This window comes from Sturnira hondurensis, unplaced genomic scaffold, assembly GCF_014824575.4.
Source record: "Sturnira hondurensis isolate 20B ecotype Veracruz unplaced genomic scaffold, ASM1482457v3 Scaffold0025370, whole genome shotgun sequence".
Lineage (NCBI taxonomy): Eukaryota > Metazoa > Chordata > Mammalia > Chiroptera > Phyllostomidae > Sturnira > Sturnira hondurensis.
Window position 1 is genome coordinate 11051729 of NW_028098001.1, and position 20848 is coordinate 11072576.

General features: G+C 35.6%; 1 protein-coding gene across 1 annotated transcript in view; it reads left to right on the forward strand.

Annotated features, from left to right (window-relative positions):
• The window catches only part of IBTK (inhibitor of Bruton tyrosine kinase), a 98184-nt gene that overhangs the window by 58055 nt on the left and 19281 nt on the right, over positions 1 to 20848 (forward strand). Inside the window, exons 21-25 of the mRNA XM_037039264.1 lie at positions 1925 to 2037; positions 5676 to 5827; positions 9496 to 9659; positions 11068 to 11160; positions 11682 to 11825. Of these exons, the coding sequence (XP_036895159.1) occupies positions 1925 to 2037; positions 5676 to 5827; positions 9496 to 9659; positions 11068 to 11160; positions 11682 to 11825 (666 nt within the window). The remainder of the gene's footprint in view (positions 1 to 1924; positions 2038 to 5675; positions 5828 to 9495; positions 9660 to 11067; positions 11161 to 11681; positions 11826 to 20848) is intronic.

The following is a 20848-nucleotide window of genomic DNA, read 5'->3' on the forward strand; positions in this document are numbered from 1 at the left end:
CAGATATAGTTCCCGCCTGCTGGCTCTGTGGCTTTGTGATCAAAAGGAACAATGGCCTGTGCCCGCCTTTTTGTCTTGGAGAAAGCTATCCCCTGGTTCTTGCCTCAATTCCAGACACTTCAGTTCCTCCCTGTATGCCACTGATGCCTTTCAACCTGCTACCCTGGTGCCAGAGTTCAGAGGGAGTAAGTCTGAGTAGGTGAGTCTGTGTGGGTTTTTTAAGAGGAACCTCTTAGGGCCCCAGAAGTTTCTTCCACTGACTACATCCCTGCTGTTGTTTGCAGCCAGAAGTTACAGGGACTTACCTCCCTGGCACTGGTACCCTGGGCTGGGGCCCTGGTGTGGAGCTTGGTCTCCTTGCCCCTGAGATATCCCTCCTGAATTTTCATCTACCACATGTGGGAATGGGACCAGCCCATTCCATCTCTGTGTCCCTCCTACTAGTCCCAATGGATGTGATTTCTTTAATTCTATAGCTGTCACACTTTCTTTCATCTTGATCTCTGAAGGTTCTGAATAATTGTTCTATTTTTATTTGTAACTTTGTTTGGCTCTACGAAGAGGGGAACCATGTCTGTCTGTGCCGTCATCTTGACCAGGAGTCTGCATTTATCTTAACCACCTTCCTAAACCCTGCTGAGGCTAAAGAAATAAAAAAAAACCATAATGAGCTAAAGATCAAAGAAGAGGAGAGGGGAAGACAGCAGTCAGGGAATGCTGTTAATTTTGGAAACTGGAAAGAGGTTTCCAGTCATTCCAGTTAGAATGTCATTCTAACATTTAACGACTTAGAATAGGAAAAAACTAAAAGAGAATTCTGGAAAGCCTTAAGAATTAGAAGAATCAGGTGTATGAAGACCAAAGTGGGTGGTTGGATTTGGAAAAGAGCGTTTCTTTTTTCTGAACCCTATTCAGCCAAGCAATTGGCCCTCCCCAACCTTGGTATGAAGATGTGCCCTCTGGAGAGGATGAACCAGAGGGGAACATCGAGCCACCCCTAGATTTTTCATAGAGAAGTAAACTGGGTGAAGAGAGGTGGCCTGCCGTGACTCACGTCTGGGAGTTCTCCAACAAGGTATCCCAGTTCTAGGCATATCCTTGCAGTGGGGCCAACCGTTTGACAAGCTCTCTTAGATTCCAGTCCATGGTTTAGTTGTTCCAGTTCATGACTCACTTATCAATTGCTAGTAGAATTACTTCTACTTGGTAAATGACCTGTTAAAATCTTTGGTTTGGTTGTTCATTATATATATATATATATATATAGTGTGTGTGTGTGTGTGTGTGCATTTGTATAGTAGCATACTCTAGCTCACTGAAAAACGTCTTGAGTTCCAGATACATTCTTTTTTAATCCTTTTTTGTAGAGTTTAATAGCATTTGGGATACTTGGGAGTTTATAGGTATCTGACTTAGATGTATGCTGTTATTATATTTCAAATTTATAATAAAATTTTTACTGTTGACAAATGTTATCCTTTATAAAATAATAGTATTCACAGTTGACCTGTGTAACTGTTGATGAATTATATAAGTAATTTTTAGTAAAAAGGGGGTAGTTGTAGTTCTCATAGGTAATTTTATTTTCCTTTCCTGATTAGTAATACTTAATTTAGGTAGTTAAGCATTCCCTGAAATGCTTTAAAAGTTATCAGCAAATATTTTTCATTCAAGATTACAGTTTATAATAACTTTCATGTGAACATGTGCAGTATTTTACTTTTCAAAGGATTTTCTTATAACCATCTTGTTTCTAACTTTTACAGAAATGCCACTGTCAGGACAGTTAGTAATATCACACTGTGAAATTGAGTAATTTGCTCCAGACCCCATAGATAAATGTGACTACAGCATGTGTACCCACGTTTTCTCAATATGCATAGTTTTATTTTTTAAAATGACTCTTACGTATGCTCCTTCCTAGGGAAAATATGTTCAAGAAGGCAAGAACAAAAGCAAAAAAGAAGCCACGTAAGCGTTCAGATAGTTCTGGAGGTTATAACCTTTCAGATATTATTCAGAGCCTACCATCTACAGGTTAGTGGAAAGTGTTTTGGGGTAGATTTCTGGATCTAATCTTTCATGTCTTAATCATTATCTGATTCATTTAATGTGTACTAAATACTGTTATATGCTGTCTGCTGGGGCTGGTGAAAGAAAATTGTCTTGGGGCTACAGAAAATGATAGTACTTGTAATAAGTACTCTGAAGTTCGCTGCGGAACATGCAGACTACTCTGAGAAGCTACATAGGAAGTATCTCTTAGAGGAAAATGATTCCTGAGTTGGATCTTGAAGAGTGAAGAGAAGTTAGCAAAAAAAAAGGAGGCAGATAAACCTACTCAGAGAAGGGGATAATTTGTTCCTGAGACTACAGGCAGTAGAAAGAACTGCGAGTTTCTTTTGCATATAGTTGAGCATTGCCCAGCCCCGTAGGGTGTGTGCAGATAGGAAGGAGATAGGTTAGAGGGGGTCATATTTTGGAGGGCATTGCATATCAAACTGAGGTGTTTGGATTTTATTCTGAAGGCTGTTAGCTTTGGATGGGTTTTTAAGCAGTGTGTGACTGGATAAGATTTATGTTTTTGGAGAGGCCACTCTGTCCAGTGGCATGCAAGGTTAGTGGAGGTAGGCAGAATATGACAGAAAGAATGTTATCATGTGGACTCAGATCGTATGTATCAGTGCTCTGAGGGAGATGTCAAGTGAGATTCTATTCATGTGCATGAGGAGGTATATAATCCATAGTAGAAAACAACATATTTTCTATCTTGGCATTATGTTAGCCTGTTTGAAAGTATAGGTTATGTAGTTTTTCTTCAATTTTTTTCTTATTTTGAAAATATTTAACTTACTGAAAAGATGGAAGAAAAATACCACGAACACCTTATACCCTTATAATTCATCCACACGTGTTTACCTTTTACACATTTACTTTTTCTTGCCATCTTTCTGTTTCATGCTCTCTTCCCTCATCCTCCAGCACTCTGCACGCACACTTTAAAAAACTGATTCAATCTCTTGGAAGTAAACTGTACACGTGACATTTCTCCCAAACTTTTACGTGAATGTCCTGAGAATAAGGATATTCTGCACAACCATAATATTATGATCACATCTAAGGCAATTACATTAACTCATTATTATTATTATCTATTAATATGATTTATATCCAGATTTCCCTGTCTAAAAATATTTTTATAATGTTTTTTGTTTTAGCTTTTTAAAAAATCTAGTATCCTATCAAGGTTGAATTTGCATTTTCCTATTAAAATCTCTTTATTATCTTTTTAAAAATTATATTTGATTGTTTATACTGTTACAGTTGTCTCAATTTATCCTCCTTGTCCCCTCCCCCCTCCCACTCAGCCCCACCCGTTCAGGCTATCCCCACACCATTGTCCACGTCCATGGATCATGCACGTATGTTCTTTGGCTACTCTATTCCCTGTGCTGTACTTTACATCCTCATGAGTATTCTGTGACTGCCAATTTGTACTTCTTAATCCCTTCACCTTTTTAATGTTACTATCTTTTAACTTAGATTAGCACTCACGTCATTTTGTTTTGGAAAGATCAGGCCAGGGGAATTACAGTGTCCCACATTCTAGACTCATCTGATTAGATTCAAATTTAAAAATTATCTAAATCTTTTATTTCTTTAGATAAAAATATGAACTGACTATAAAATAGTGACATTACAGTATGGCTTTCAGAAATGATAGGTGTGTCTATAACAGTAAGATACAACCTGATAAAATTTGTATCAGCATATTTTCAGTCAACCTTATACAGGTAACTTTGAAAAATACAACTGCATGTTGTTTTGTGTTCCTGTGGGGAATAAATAGCTGCAATTCAGGGCAAAGAAGTAACATCTTTTATGTTTAATTGAATACTACAAATGAGGGACTTGACATGCTTGATAAAGCTCAAAGGAATAAATAATGTAGCAACAGTTCTTTCAGATAACAAAAGATATAAAAAAAGGTCAGCACTGAAGAATAGTTTCCCAATTCAAATTCCTCTCCTGATTCCTGTTTTAGGACTTTAAAATCTTTTAAGTTTGTGATTCTGTGCTTTCTGTGTTGTATGGATTACCTCTAGTCCTTAGAAGGAGGCGTGGGTGGATTGATGGAAGGACGAAAGAATGTATAGACGGACAATTTTAAGACTTGATTTTTTAGTCATCTTAAAAAACATGGAAAAGTAGATACTTGGTTTGTTTTAAATAATATTATTGTTAGCACATGTGTTAGTTGTAGCATTTCAGAGCTGGAAGAGACATTAGTAATGAACTGATTTATATCCCTTTTTTTAAAGTTAAAGGAATGGGCTTAGAAAACTTATGTGATTTGAGGTAGTGACCAACAGAAATAGATTTATATTCTGATCATGGTTTTATATTATTTCTGCTATATCACTTTTTATGTGGCCAAATCAGGGAATGATTGAAAGGTCAAATTTAATTGGAGACCTAAAAGACGTATTCTGGAAGAAGATTTGAGTATGAGGCAAATTTCATCAAGATAATTTGTAAAGGTTTAATATTTATTTGAGTTTATCTTTAAAATTAGACAAAAGACATTCTGTGAAAAATACTTTTTTTTACTCAAAATAGTTGTTGGCTACTTTAATCATCCTCTTTATTAGATTCATCTCTGATTGACTTTTGGTAGCACTTCAGTGTTAAATACAGTCTCTTAGATAAAAGTTTGCCTCTCTTAAAAATATTTAAAGTATTATGGTGGGAAAAGTTTGAATGTTATTCCCAAACTCCGTTTTAGTAATGATTGCCACAAAAGAGGTATATATCTTGTCAAGGTGATTTACTTTAAAAACAATAACACTTACTTGAGTATATAAGAGATGGTATCTCTTACTTGTTTTTAAATCAATTGTACAGTTTTTAGTTATAGTCCATATAATATGTTTATTTTGCTACTTCATTTAGATTGAACTAAATTTGCAGTATGTGAAAATAAACATGTTTACTTTTTGTTTTGTTTTTGTTTGAAATGATTCAGATCTGCTAATGAATCTGGGTACCAGGTGTATCAGGGAGACAAGTATTTATCCTTCTTAAGAGAAGAAATGGTGTTTCTATAACTACTCTGTTGCTTTAGGTGATGAGCTAATAAAAATAGTTCTTAATGTACAATTTTGCGGTGGCAGAAGGAAACCTGATGTGGAACACAGTTGGCCAGTCTGCCAGCTAGATGAGAGGTGGAAAGGCTCCAGCGCTCTGCCCACCCAGAATGGGCACCATACCATACAGTCCCCCTCTGTGTGCATGGAGACCTCTCTACAGAGAGACAGATGGGAAAGGGCGGGGGTCTAGAGTTTGTGCTGTCTTCCTTCCTTATTCTTATGTGGAAAAAAGTTTCTAATTGTTTTTTAAAGCAGATCCCAAAGAACTGTCTTCTTGGGATCGTTGCATAATTGGTATATGACTGAAACTTGTTTTAAGTCTAGATTTTGAATCTCCATTTCAGTTTTCATTTCAACTGAGTTCTTCATTTAGCTTGGATTATTAAGATTTTGGTATAGTGACTATAATTTAAGTATTAAGTCTGGATGAATGGAACTCTTTGGCTTTATTTGATTTATTGAATGTGACACATGTATGTTTAATGTACATATATTTAACTACGTATTTTTAAATTTACGTTTTAGGATTATCAAAGTCTGGTAAGACCAATTCCACGGAATCTGTTCTGGAACTAATGATGTCTGAAGACTCTGAAGGAAGCTCTGCAGGAGTGGGTAGTCCTAGAGATTTATCATCCCCTGATTTCACAACAGGATTTCAGTCAGATAAGATTGAGGTTTGTTTTTCTTATCTGTTAATGTACTCTTTTTAACTTCAAAATTTAGGTTTATAGACAGTTTATCTTTCATTTTATGTTATTTTTACTTTAAAACACTGTCCTGGCTGTTTTATAATAAAATATCATTGACATAATATATATAGTTAGTTTTTAAGAATTCATATGTTTCTAGTTTTAAAGATTTTTATTTTTTGGTATATTTTATTGATTATGCTATTACAGTTGTCCCAGTTTTTCCCCTTTGTCCCTATCTGCCTAGTATGCCCTTCCTTCCAGCAATCCTCCCTGCCCCTTAGTTCATGTCCATGGGTTGTACATATAAATTTTTTGGTTTCTCCATTTCCTATACTATTCTTAATATCCCCCTACTTGTACTTACCAATTATGCTTCTTAATCCATGCACCTTCCCCCATTTCCCCCTCCCCCTCCCAGCTGATAACCCTCCATGTGATCTCCATTTCTTTTCCTGTTCTGGTTGTTTGCTTAGTTTGTTTTTGTTTTTAAGGTTCAGTTGTTGATAGTTGTGATTTTGTTGTCATTTTAATGTTCATAGTTTTGATCTTCTTTTTCTTAAATTAGTCTCTTTAACATTTCATGTAATAATAGCTTAGTGATGATGAATTCCTTTAGCTTTACCTTATCTGGGAAGCATTTTATCTGCCCTTCCATTCTAAATGAGAGGCATTGCTGGATAGAATAATGTTGGCTATAGGTCCTTGCTTTTCATCTTCTTGTCAGTTCCTTCTTGCCTACAGAGTTCCTTTTGAGAAATCAGCTGATAGTCTTATGGGAACTCTTTTGTAGGTAACTCTCTGCTTTTCTCTTGCTGCTTTTAAGATTCTCTATCTTTAACCTTTGGCATTTGAATTATGATGTGTCTTGTGGACCTCTTTGGATCCAACTTGTTTGGGACTCTCTGCGCTTCCTGGACTTGTATATCTATTTCTTCATCAAATTAAGGAAGTTTTCTTTCATTATTTTTTCAAATAACTTTTCAATTTCTTGCTCTTCCTATTCTGCTTCTGGTACCCCTATGATTTGGATGTTGGTACATTTAAAGTTGTCCCAGAGGTTCCCAAGCCTCTCCTCATTTTTTTGAATTCTTATTTCTTCATTCTGTTCTGGTTAAATATTTATTTCTTTTGTTCCAAATTATTGATTCGAGTGCTGGTTTCCTTCCATTCACCGTTGGTTTCCTGTATATTTTTATTTCACTTAGTGTATCCTTCATTTCTTTATTCTGTGGCTATACTCGATGAGTTCTTTGAGCATCCTAATCACCAGTGTTTTGAACTCTGCATCTGACAGGCTGACTGTCTCCGTTTTACTTAGTTCTTTTTTCTGGAGCTTTGTTCTGTTCTTTCATTTGAGCCATATTTCTTTGCCTTCTCAATTTGTCAGTCTCCCTGTGTTTAATTCTGGGTTAGGTAGAGCTGCTTTGACTCCCTAGCTTTGTAGCGTGCCTATGTAGAAAAGGTGTTTCTAAATTGTGTGCAGCCAATTTTTGGGTGATTGCCAGGGCGGGGCAATCTGCTTCACCATTTGTGTTTCTCCGTTGGGGTTGGAGGGTGGGACTCAGAGACGGGACTGTGCTGCTGCCTTGCCCCTGGAGGCCTGCCTTGCACTCACCCTGCTTCCAGTCACCTCACCCGCCTACCATATGCGATTGGCTCCCCTCCAGCTGCTGCAGTAAGGTTTGCATACATTCTAAGCCTGTGGGACCTTTTAAGAGGCAAAAAGCCAACAGTTTCTTCCACCGCCCCACCCCCTACTGGTTTTTACAGCAAGAGGCAATGGGAGTTTATTTTCCCAGTGCTGGAACCCTGGGCTATACAGTCTGCTTTAGGGCTGGATCACTTGCTAGCAAGGTATCCATCCCAATTTTTATCCACCGCTTGTGACTGTGGGTCCACCCTTTCTCCCACCACCACCTCCATGCCACACCACCTTTCCACCACTCTGCGTGACTCTGCCCCTCTTACCCTTCTGAATGAATGTGCTGCTTTAAATCATTGGTTGTCAGACTTCCACAGAGCTCGATTTTCTGACAGTTATGAGTGTTACTTGTTTTTGAGATGGGGTTATATATAATTGTATCGTTGTGCAAGGAGACGAAGCGTGACTACCTACATCTTCATCTTGATCCAAAGTTAGTTTTAAAGATTTTAATGGCAGTTTTGAGCACTCTATGATGTTTTATTTCTAGTCTTTCTACAACTAAAATTCATATTTATGTAAAATATAGGAACACTGTATAGATATTTTGGAGAATATATTTATAGCTAAATTACTTGAAAATTATTTTGTGTAATACAGTTAACACCAGCTATATATTGTCAAAGGAAAATTATTTTGATGGGAAGCCTAATTTCAAATTCTGCAGTCTCTTTTTCTCCATGGTGTTAATTAAAGCAATATATTAAAGCAATATATGGTGTTAATTGAAGCAGATTATATTGAAGCAATATAATCTGGAATGGAGTTCTAATCTAGCACAGTTCCCATTGAGATTCAGATTCTAGCACAGTTCCCATTGAGATTCTAATCACAAACTCTTAGTCCGTTCAACTCTGAGAGGCCATTTTTAAGGCATCTCTTACTTGACTCCATGATTGTGAATCTATAGGAAAGGAAAATGTGTGACTTATTAGATACAAAGTCATTTTTTTCTAACCTCTATACATACTGAGAACATTAGAACTAGAAGTTACTAAGACAGTGGGAGATTTACCGTTTCGTAGGATCTTTTAGGACTCAAAGATTTTGTTTGTTTGTTTGTTTGTTTGTTTATTATTTTTTCCCTGGCCTATGTGGCTCAGTTGGTTGAAGCATCCTCCTGTAACTAAGGTTGTGGGCTGACTTTTCAGTCGGGGCACATATACCTAGTTTGCAGGTTCAATCCCTCCCATAGATCTGGGTGCATATGGGAGACAACCAATCAATGCTTCTTTCTCACATCGATGTTTCCTTCCTTTCCTTTCTTCCTATGGAATAAAAAATGTCCTGGGGTGAGGATAAAAATAAATAAATTTTTTTAATGTAAGGTAGAAATTCTGGGAGTAACTCATATTAACCCTAGGATTGGTCTGGAAAATAGTTGAGGTTTAAAGGAAGGTTGAAGTTATGCTGTGAATATCTTGCAAGAATAGAAGAATCTTATATGGTAGTGGAAATACTGTTTTAATAACTTCTTTCACCTTGTATAGTAGCAGTAATTTTAGGGTCTTTTTTGAAGTGTCAGTATTATCTGAGTTTAATTTTATCAGAGTATTTCAATTACATTCCAAGTGAATTATATACATTTTTACTAAACTTCCATTTTGTCTGATACTAAAATCTTGGACTTTCATTTTGAAGTTACTGTTTCATATGTTACTGAAACAGCTTACATTTATTTACATTTTTGTTTAGTACTTGTGTAAATAGGGATTTAATATGCAAACTTATTTCCCTAAAAATTATTCCCAGAGCTCGGAATAATTGAGTTACAGTCACTGAAGCAGTCTGCGAACTGGCTAAGGCACTAAATGATAGAACTGAACGGGAGACGCTAGATGGTTGTCACACGGCTTTACTCTTCAACATGGCGGTACCAACTTGTGTTCGCTGCTCTGGGTGCTTCCTCTTTTGTTCACTTTTTAAATGTTATTTTTTTTACCCTTAGGGGAAAATGAAACCATATGTTAATGGCACACCTCCTACATATTTCAGAGAAGATTTAAAACTGTGGCACAAACCACCAGTACTTAAAATTTCTGCTCCACAGCCCATTCCGAGTAACAGAATCGATAATTCAAACTCTTGTAGTTGGGTGGCTGGCTCTTTCAGGTAAGATACTCATTTTGTGCCATACCTGTTAGTCTGAAAAAATATCATTCATTTTTAGTCAAATGAATATTTTTAATGAAGCACATTTAAAAATTTTAGTATAGATTTATATAATACGATACACAGAAAATTACCTAAAAGCATACAAATTACTAAATGGCTAAAATAAGTTCTTTTTTTATTGCCGGACAAAATTTAGTTGCCTTTGTATTGTCATCAGTGGATACTAGTAAATACTGTCACACAAGTATAATGACATTGTATCAGCTTTTTGTCGGGGGGGGGGGGGGTGCGCATAGTATACATTTGTTAAAAATATCACCCACGAAGACCATTTTGTCATTTTTAGGCTTACTTTATCTTTTTTTGGCACATTGATGGGGAACTTAAGATTGCATAAACTGTATTGTTATTCACAGTTAATTTTCAAACAATATTTATCTAATGTTACAGGGTGCTTTTAACTTAAACTGTATTTTATCTATATTTTTCTTTAGAAGTCAGTTTTTAAAACTGAAGGAGTAGATAGATGTAATTAAAATGCAGTATTGTTTTCAGTGTTTATTGAGCTTGTGTTTCATCTTTATGTGCCTACTGTGGTTTATCATATTCTGAAACTTTTAATTGACTTACAATTATATTATTTCGGTTTGTGTCACTGTTTTGAAACATCCTGTATTTTGCATAGTTGGAATGAAGATTTATTTTGTTCCAGTGTTTGTTGCTTCATGGTCTAAAGGTAGTTTGAAATTTAGTCTCAATTTTTTTTGTCTAAGTAAATGTATTTGTGAGAACACCTAGTAGCATTTTCTAATCACTACTGTTAGACTATTTTAAAAACATTTTAATAATACCTTGGGGTAGAGTCAGAAAAATAGATTAGCTGTTTCTAAAGATTGTAGGATTTTTTTTCTCATTATGGTGTAACTCTCTCACTATGGTGGGTCTCTAATGTTGTTGAGCATTCCCAAGTTTTCCATTAAATGTTTTTTTCTTAACATTAGACAGTAGTAAGAACTTTGTTTGTTAAAAATAAAAGGAAAGTATATAATTTTTGTTCCATTGATCTTGAAGGATAAGAATTTAGGTAGAACTTTGAGTCCATCTACCTGAGTTAGATAAGTCATGAGTCTTTCTGTTTCTTGGCTTATTTTTTTCTTTAAGAGTTTCAATTATATTACTTAACCATTATGACTTTGGATGCATTTTAGTAGTTATTTATGTATGTATATTTATAAAATTAGCTGTTATTCAAAGTATCTTTTTTGAAGTTGGCTGTAGCTAATGAAACAGACCTAAATTGTCCTCTCATTATAAATCTTGTGTGTAATTTACAGTTTCATTGAAGTTCCAACATAGGGCTTTATGGATAGTGGATACGTTGTAAAGTAACTTTTATATCTTTTAGTCCTGTCAGCCCTCCTGTCATGGATCTCAGAACCATCATGCAAATTGAAGAAAATAGACAAAAATGTGGAGCAACACCAAAGACAAATTTGGGGTTAGTTTAAAAAATGATTAAAAAGGAGAGACCATGTTGTGTTTTAGTTCTTCCCTAAAAAATTGGAAATACCTACTGGACCTTTCCTGTTATTTTTCTGCATTTTATGTCCAGGTTAATTATAAGCTTTTTTCTAGGTAGTTCAGCCTCCATAACATATTTTCTAATAATGAGCTAAAGACTTAGTTAGGTTGATAGTCCAGCTCTTGTGGAATACAGTATTTAATGGCAGAAGCTTGCCTTTAAAATGATCATTGTGGACTAGTTCTGATGCATGTGTATTAATAAGTAGGAGACTTACTTGATTACTGATAGTATAAACTGATATTATCACTGTTGAAACTTTGTGGCCATTTTGATTCAATAATAGTAAAACCATATCAAGTAAACAGAAAATTACCTGTAATCTTCATTAAGCAGAAGTTAATGTTAGTTGGTTTAATTTCTAACAATGATTTCTTATGGAATTAAACTTTCTCAGGGCAATGAAACTAATTGGTTTAATTTAACTTAATTTCTAGCAAAATGGTTTCTCCTGCAGTTAAACTTTCTCAGAAGCAACGGAAAATGATTGCAATGACTACCAAAGAAAATAATTCAGGAATGAACAACATGGAAACAGGTTTAACTGTTCTTCCAAAAACCTCAAAACCAGCACATGCATGGTATGGTCTCATTTTTAATATAATAAGCATAGATCTGTGCCTTATTAGCTTTTAAGGTAGTTCCTGGCTTTTGGATCTTGTTTTTTCATCTTTTCAAATATTTCATTTTCTTTGTTGTTTTTAGTTAAAAACTGTTCCTTGGGAAATAAACACAACTTTCTTTTTGTTTTGACAAGTATATCATGGTTTTCAAGTTTTTCACACATAGATGTATTATTTTTGGTATTCTAATTAGTTTTTATAGGGAAAGCATTTTAAAAGAGCATTTTTTCATTTTCTATAATAAATAAACAGGGGTGAGCAAAAGTAAGTTAAAAGTTGTAAGTACATGAAACAGTTTATACATATATTATTATTTATTTATTAATTATTATAGTATTTGAGCCTTTATTGGATTGCACCTAAGTGCATTGTGCCACTGTGACATTCTTTTGAGTTAACAAAGAACTGTGGTACTAATCGTAATCTGCATGTCTTTTTTCATATGAATAACTATAAGCCTACTTTTGCCAATGAACGCCTGTATATTATGGGAAAATATGGTAAAAGCAAACTGTTTTTACTATTTAATTTCTTTGTCTTTCTGTGGGCATAGTGAATATCTTTACATTTTTATAATCAAAGATTGTCATTGTTTCTTTTTAAAGCAGAGCCATTTATATAATAGTGTATTATATAAATTTTGTCCATTAGAATTTACCCATAATGGCAGCATTAATAGAAATAATCTTCCAAACAGTCAAGTAGCAATTTTAAGATGTGCAAAATATGTTGTACTTTCTATTCCTCTCCAATTCTTCCTTTTCTTTGTGACCGATATAATAATTATAATACTAGAGCAAAACTGCCCGGGTACAGAGGGCAAGAAGGAGATCAATAGAACCTTGTTTCTCATAAGCATTGACTAGAATCTTGGAGGCTACTGTAGAATTTGGGGAATCTCTTCACTGCTTCCAATGCCACATTTTTCTATTTGTAAGGGGAAATATTTTTCCCAATTAGTGTAAATTGTTTTGAAAGAATGACAATTCATTTTATTTTGAGTGCCACCAATGAGACTAAATCAGTGTCTTTTAGCCACTAGTAGATACAAGTCATCATCACAGAAAAAGAAACAAGAGGTGGGGAAGCCCAAGTAGAAAAGAAAAGAATATGTAAGACTTTAGAGAATGGATTTAGTAGAATGTTTTAATTTATTTGTATTAGTTCTATACAAGTATGTGGAGATTAAATAGCAGCCTTTTGAGCCACCAATGGATCAAAGTGGAAATCAGAAACTACCTTGAGTAACAAACAAATTAAAAACAAATTAAACTTGTTTAATTAAATTTGTTTGTTACCTTGAGTAACAAACAAATCAGAAACAAATTAAAATTAAAAACTTTATAAAATTTATAAGATGTAGCAAAAGCAGTTACAAGAGTAAAATTTATAGCTGTGTAGGAAAATTCTCAAATAACCTAAATTTACACCTAAAGAATCTAGAAAGAGAACAATAAAACCCAAAATAAGGGTAAGGAAGGAAATAATGAAGATCAGACCAAAAATAAATTAAATAGGAAATAGAATATTTATATGGGACTACAAAAGACCATGGAAAGCCAAAGCATTCTTGAGAAAGAAGAACACGGTTGAAGGTATATAATGCTCTCTGAATTCAAACCACACTACAAAGCTATAATAATCAAAACAGTATGGTATGGGCACAACACATGCAAATTAATGGAACTTTTTTCTGAGAACCCAGAAAAAAATTTTGCTTATGTGGTCTAGTACATATATGACAAAGGACGTAAGAATATATAATGACTTCCACCAAAATGGAGGCATAGGTGGAAACACTGTGCCTTCTCCCACAACCAAGTTTGAATACAACAAAGGTTTGGAGAAACAAAGACAGCCAAAAGACAGAAAATTGAATTATACAGAAGTCCGACTACATCTAACCGTTCAATGGGGACAGTAAGAGGGGCGGAGCCAGCAGCAAGCAGGACAGGTCCCCCAACCTAGGCGCGCAAGTGGCCTGGACCCAGTCAGGGTGTGGGGCAGACTGACCGCGGTCGCACATTCGCGCGCAGTGAGATGGACCACACAGGCCCCTGGGGGCGAGGGCTGACGGCGGTGGCACACTCTCGTGCAGTGGGACGAAATGCACGGGCCCGGTGATGGCAGCAGCTGCGGCACTGGTGGGGGCCATTGCGGCGGGGGGCACGCCATTGTTCCTCTTTGACCCTGCCCCCACATACAACGTCACAACCCAGCGACTTAGTTGCCCTGCGCTAGTGAACACCTTAGGGCTCAGATCCTGCTACGGAACAGGCACGAACAGCCCAAAAGATGGCGCAAGAAGAACTCAAAGTCCCAGAGCCAATAACTGTCAGCTACCGAGAAATTGCAAGCCTCTCAGAAGCACAATTCAAGACACTGTTTATCAGGTTGCTCACAGAACTGGTTGATTATAGTCACAAATTAGAGGAACATATGAAGGCTAAACTAATTGAAATGAAGGGAGATGTCCAGGAAACCAATAGCGATGGAAAGGAAACGGGGACTCAAATCAATGGAATGGACCAGAAGGAAGAACGAAACATCCAACCAGAAAGGAATGAAGAAATGAGAATTCAAAAAAATGAGGAGAGGCTTAGGAACCTCCAAGACATCTTTAAACGTTCCAACATCCGGATTATAGAGGTACCAGAAGGGGAAAAGAAACAGCCACAAGTGGAACACTTATTTGAACAAATAATAAAGGAGAACTTCCCCAGTCTGGCAAAGGAAATAGACTTCCAGGAAATCCAGGAAGCTCAGAGAGTCCCAAAGAAGTTGGACCCAAGAAGGAACACACCAAGGCACATCATAATTACATTAGCCAAGACTAAAATGAAGGAGAGAATCCTAGAAGCAGCAAGGGATAAGGGGACAGTCACCTACAAAGGAGTACCCATCAGACTGTCAGCGGATTTCTCAAAAGAGACCTTACAGGCAAGAAGGGGCTGGAAAGAAGTATTCCAAGTCATGAAATCCAAAGACCTACAGCCAAGATTGCTTTATCCAGCAAAACTTTCATTTAGAATGGAAGGACAGATAAAGTGCTTCTCAGATAAGGTCAAGTTCAAGGAGTTCATCATCACCAAGCCCTTATTATATGAAATGCTAAAGGGACTTATCTAAGAAAAAGAAGATAAAAATATGAACAGTGAAAGGACAGCAAACTCACAGTTATTAACAACCACACCTAAAACAAAAGCAAACCAAGAGGACAGCTAGATCAGGAGTGGAACCATAGAAATGAAGAACACATGGAGGGTTAGCAACAGGGGAGTGGGAGGAGGAGAAGGAGGGAGAAGGCACAGAAAATAGCATAGAGGGTAGGTAGAAAATAGGGGGAGGGCAAGAATAGTGGGGGAAATATAGAATCTATAGAACTTGAGACACGTGGTTATAAACTAAGGGGGGGGAGAATGGTGTGGGAGGGAGTGTGTGGGTGGAGGGGAATGAAGGGGGGGAATAGAACAACTGTAATGGTATAATCAGAATATATTTTAAAAAATAAATAAAAGGGGAAATTGTGAAAAAAACTGTTTATTAACAACTTTACTTATTTTTTATATTTTGTTGATTATGCTATTACAGTTGTCCTGGTTTTTTCTCCTGGTCTTGCCCCGCCTCCACCCAGCAATCCCCTCTCCCTCAGACAGTCCCCCTACTATTGTTCATGTTAATGGGTCATGTGTATAAGTTTTTTGGCTGCTCCATTTCCTTTACTGTACTTTACATCCCCATGGCTATTCTGTAACTTAAAAAAAAAAAGTAGTAATATATAATGAAGTAATGACAGTATGTGCAATGAGTGGTGTTGGGAAAAATGAACAGTTACATGCAAAAACTGAAACTGGACCATTCTCATCATATACAAAAATAAATTCAAAATGGCTAAAGACCAGAAAACACAGGTAATAAACTATGGACATTAATGTAAGTAAAATCATTTTTGATAATGTCTTTTCAAGCAAGGAAAACAAAAGAAAATGGAACTTCATTAAAGAAAAATCTGCACAGAGAAGGAAACCATTAAGAAAACAAAAGGACAACCTACTTAATGGGAGAATATATTCAGATGATATATGCAATTAGGGATTGATTTCCAAAATGTGTAATAAACACATACAACTCAATAGTGAAACAACTAACTGATGCCAAAGAAATGAAAAGCATTGTAAGAAAATATGGAGTTATATACCAACAAATAGGACAATCTGGATGAAACATACGAATGAACGAACTAGAAACATACAATTTTACAAAACTGAATCAGGAAGAATGAGAGAATCTGGACATATGTATATTGTATTGTGTTCACCACCCCAAGTATTATATTGGGTTGGCCAAAAAGTCTGGTATGTTTTTTCTGTAAAATAAAAGACACATTTTTTCATTTTCACCAATGGCTATTGATTTGGTATTAGGAGTATGTCGGCTTCTAGTGGGTAGAGGCCAGGAGTGCTGCTAAACATCTTCCAGTGCATAAGACAGCCTCACAGCAAAGAATCATTTGGGTAAAATGTCAATAGAACCAAGAAACTTCACAGACCACTTTTGACATGTTCAATCAGTCACAGCGCCTTCTGCATACGCTGCACAGATCTTTTCTTTTTTGCATTTTAATCGCATTTTTACTTTTTTGAAATAATAAAGAATAATAGGAAAAGAGTATGCAGATTCCTCACAAACCTAAAAGTAGATCTACCATATGACCCAGCAGTTCTACCTCTGGGTATTAATCTGAAGAAAATGAAAATGCTGATTAGAAAAGGTGTGTGCACTGCTACATTCATTGCAGCGTTGTTACAGGAGGCAAGTTACGGAAGCAACCTAAGTGTCCACTAGTACAGATGAATGCATAGAGAAGATGTGATGTGTGTGTGTAATCACACAATAGAATCTTACACAGTAATAAATAATGAAATCTTGCAATTTGTGATGCAGTTAGACCTAGAGGATATTATTCTAAGTGAAATAAGCCAGATAATGAAAGATAGGTGGTTTTATTTATGGAGTATAAAAAAATAAAACAAAAATAGATTCAAACAAATCAAAGAAATGGTTACTAGAAGGGAAGTGGTGAGGAGTTGGGTGGAAAACGTGAAGGGGAATGTAGTCACTAGTATTGTGATAAGTTCAGGTGGTGACAGATGATTACTGGAATTGGGTGATAACAATGTATAAAAATGTCAAGTCACTATATTGCATACCTGAAACTAACACAACTAGTATATACCAATTATACTTAAATGAAAAAATTTAAAAAATTAACTGACCATAATCATTTTAAAACCTCTGTGATTACATTAATACAAGTTAAAAATACTCATTGATTTAGAATCTGATTGGAAGCTCTGTGTCCCTGTGTGAAACAAGTTGACTGGTAGTTGTGAAATGTGGGGTGACTTGGTAGACTTCTCAGAGGACCCCTAAATATATCAGTATCTCTATGTCTTTTCTCTTGAGTTGGCCAGTTTGTCTAAAGGAGAGCCTTTTACTTTTTATATTTGTTTGCCAGCATCCTGTTAGCTGATCAGGGTACGGAGGTTGGGTTCTCACCATTCAATATACATTTTCTTTTTTTTTTTAATAAATTATTTATTTATTTATCTTTAGAGGGGAAGGAGAGAGGGAGAGAAACATCAATGTATGGTTGCCTTTTGTACATCCCCTGCTGGGAGTTGGCTTGCAGGGAACTGGCCTGCAACCCAGGAATGTGCCCTGACTGGGAATCGAACCGCGATCCTCTGGTTCGCAGGCCTGTGCTCAATCCACTGAGCTACACCAGCCAGGGCTTTCAATATACATTTTCTGAGCTCATTAAGTGTTTAGACTCAGTCCTTCCTGCCTGTACTACTAGTGATTTTCAATCAAATTTTCCTTCTACCAAGATAAAACAGGTGCAGTTTTCTGACCACATGGAGATAGGGAGAATATATGACATGCTCTATCACTCCATAGGTAAACTTTAAACTTCATATTTACATCCTCACACCCATTTTACGATACTGTACATAAGATGGGTCCAGTGTTGAGCCTTTTCAGGGTTCTGGGCTTTGTTACACTGCACCACCATCTCGCTGCACTTTAGTTAGGTTCTTTTCCATCCTCCGAAAGTATAGAACTAGTTTTAGTCTGCCATTGGCTTAATGCTTTATTCTTTTTGCTTTTCGGGTTTATGTATTTCTGATGACCCCTTGTCCACCTAAAAAGGGATTTCATGGGAAAGAATTAATGCAGCCATTTATCTGAAACTTCAGACTTTGATTTTTAAATTTAGGAAAAATTTTTCCCCAGTGATTTGGTAACATGAGGTCAGACTTCCACACTGAAGAGACTATCTAAATTTCAAAAGAATTCTGTGATGGAATATTAAAGAGAATTCTAAAAACATGGGAAATAGATGTCAAAAAATTTGTTCAAAGTGTAGTCAGAGTATTTTTCATTGGAAAATAATTTGGTGACTATGAGATGTAAGAGATGTTTATTATACATTTATGAAAATGTGATTGGAAAAGTTAAATACAAACAAATGAATAATGGGTTTTATAACACAAAGGAAATGTGTTTTGGGATACCAAGAATATCTATCTTAGTGGACCAGTTTAGATATTTTTTTCTGTTTTATCTGCACTGCCGTAAAATTAATAATTTATGCCCTTTACGATTTCTTGCAACTATAGTTTTGATATCTGAAGGATCTTTTGAAGTTCATTTCTCATAAATTCCGTTTTTAAAAGATTTTATTTATTTATTTTTTGAGAAGGGAAGGGAGGGAGAAAGAGAGGGAGATGAACATCTATGTGTGGTTGCTTTTCGCTCAGCCTCACTGGGGACCTGGCCCACAACCCAGGCATGAGCCCTGATTGGGAATTGAACCAACTATCCTTCCGTTTGCAGGCTGGCACTCAATCCACTGAGCTACACCAGTCAGGGCTTTGTGAATTCTTTGAATTTATGTACTGTTTTTATTTGTACTCATTAAAAAGTGGGCTAAGGTAACAAAATACATACATCAACAAGATATATGTCAATATGTTCATATAAATAATATACATAATAAAATAAACATATAAAATAATATATATAGTTTATTATTTGGTTATGGAAATTTTATCCTAAGTTAATGGTGTAGATTAGAAAACATTGGTTAGAAATTTTAAGAACATTTATATAAAATGGGTGATTGGTATTCCTGGACTTTTATTTATATTTAGTATAAATGGAGATAATCATTATTAGGTTAATTTTCTTGAATTCTTAGAGTATTACAAGTTTAGTATATCACTAGATTTTTAATCGGATATATGTAGGGTGTAAGTACATGTAAATACATGCTTGAAGAAGGTAAAAAATGGGACAGATTTGTTTTTCTGACCACAATGTTCCTTGTAAATGTTGATCTAAACAGAGTTGGTAGAATTTAAACTACTCTGCTTTGAAAAACTATTCTGATTTATATATTGTGTTTACAGAATGTATTCATTACTGTAGTGATTTACTGTTAAACTTTTAAAATACTTCTGAAAGGAACATTATCATCCTGATGAATTACCTAATGCAATTTTATTTCCTTAGGTGTTTTTATACCATGTTTATTTCAACATTAAAGTTAATGTGCAATTAATTAGCAAATTATCAATACAAATTAGCCCTCTAAGTCTGCTGCTGGTTGTAATAAGAATTTTCACTAGTTTGTTCACGCATTCATTCACCTAGTCTGTATGACTCCCATTATATAGTTGTACTCCTGCTGTTTGCAGTTAGGTATGGCAATAAGACAACTGGTTCTTGCATTAGAATGAAGTTCTAGCCAATTGAGTTTTAAATCTAATGTGAAAACACCGAGTGTACATAGGAGTTGGCCACTTTTCATTATCCAGTGTTTTACTTGAAGAAATAAATCTTCAGTGGAAGAATGCATGGTCTTTGTGGTCTGGCTTGATTTATAAATGTACATTCTTCTGAATTTCATATAGAACTAGCCTATAAGGTATAGACTGATTTCAATTATTTAACTTTTTAGAGCTAGGAATTTTATTCATTAAAGTAAAATTTTCAGGGTGCTTTAGCTGAGAAACAAATCTTGATTAATTTGTTGTGTGCTACGAATATCTACCAGTGCTTCTCCATGAAGTTTCTCTGGCTACTGAGATGGAAAATAGCTTTAGCCTATGAGTTACAAAAGCAAAATCACAGGAAATCAGACACACTTTCAAATTATGGCATGATCACTGGAAAGAATAACAGAACTCATGTAAAGAAATCTGCGTAGGACATTTTATAGGTAACCATTGGGCATGATTAATGAACATGGGAGTTTGATCTTTTGTGAGTACTGTTAGCTGTATGTACTTAAGGTGATGCTATAAGTAACTTTTTTAAAAAATAGCTTTTAGGATACAGATCACCACATCTAGAAGTTCTCGAATTACTAGGAGGGTGAATTTGATCCTTTGTGCTCTTTATACATGTCATTGTGAAGTTTCTGTGTTTAGAGTCATGAATTACTTCACAGGAGATGGTCGGTGGGTTTTCTGGCAAGAATACTTGTCAGCTTGTTCCCAAATGACTAATGACACATTGTACTTTATACCGTGTTTGCCAGTAGAAACCTTCAGGTATGTGTGCTTTGGGGAGGAGAAAGGAACTGGTAAGGAAGTGGAGAGTGGTTATTTTGTGTGTGTGTATATATATATATATATATATATATATATAGTTTTTAATGTTCTGTTGTATATATGTGTTTGAGGGGAAATTTTGTGATAAATTCAAAGTCAGGTAAGTTTCTTTTTAAGGCACTTCTGGCCAAGATGGAGGAATAGATGGAAACACTGCTCCTCCTCACACAACCATGTTTAAAGACAACAAAGTTTTAGTAACGAAAACACAGAAAATTTAACTGTGTGGAAGTCCCACAACAATGAACCATTCAGCCAGACTGATAAGAGGGATGGAGTCAGCAGCTAGTGGAGTGGGGT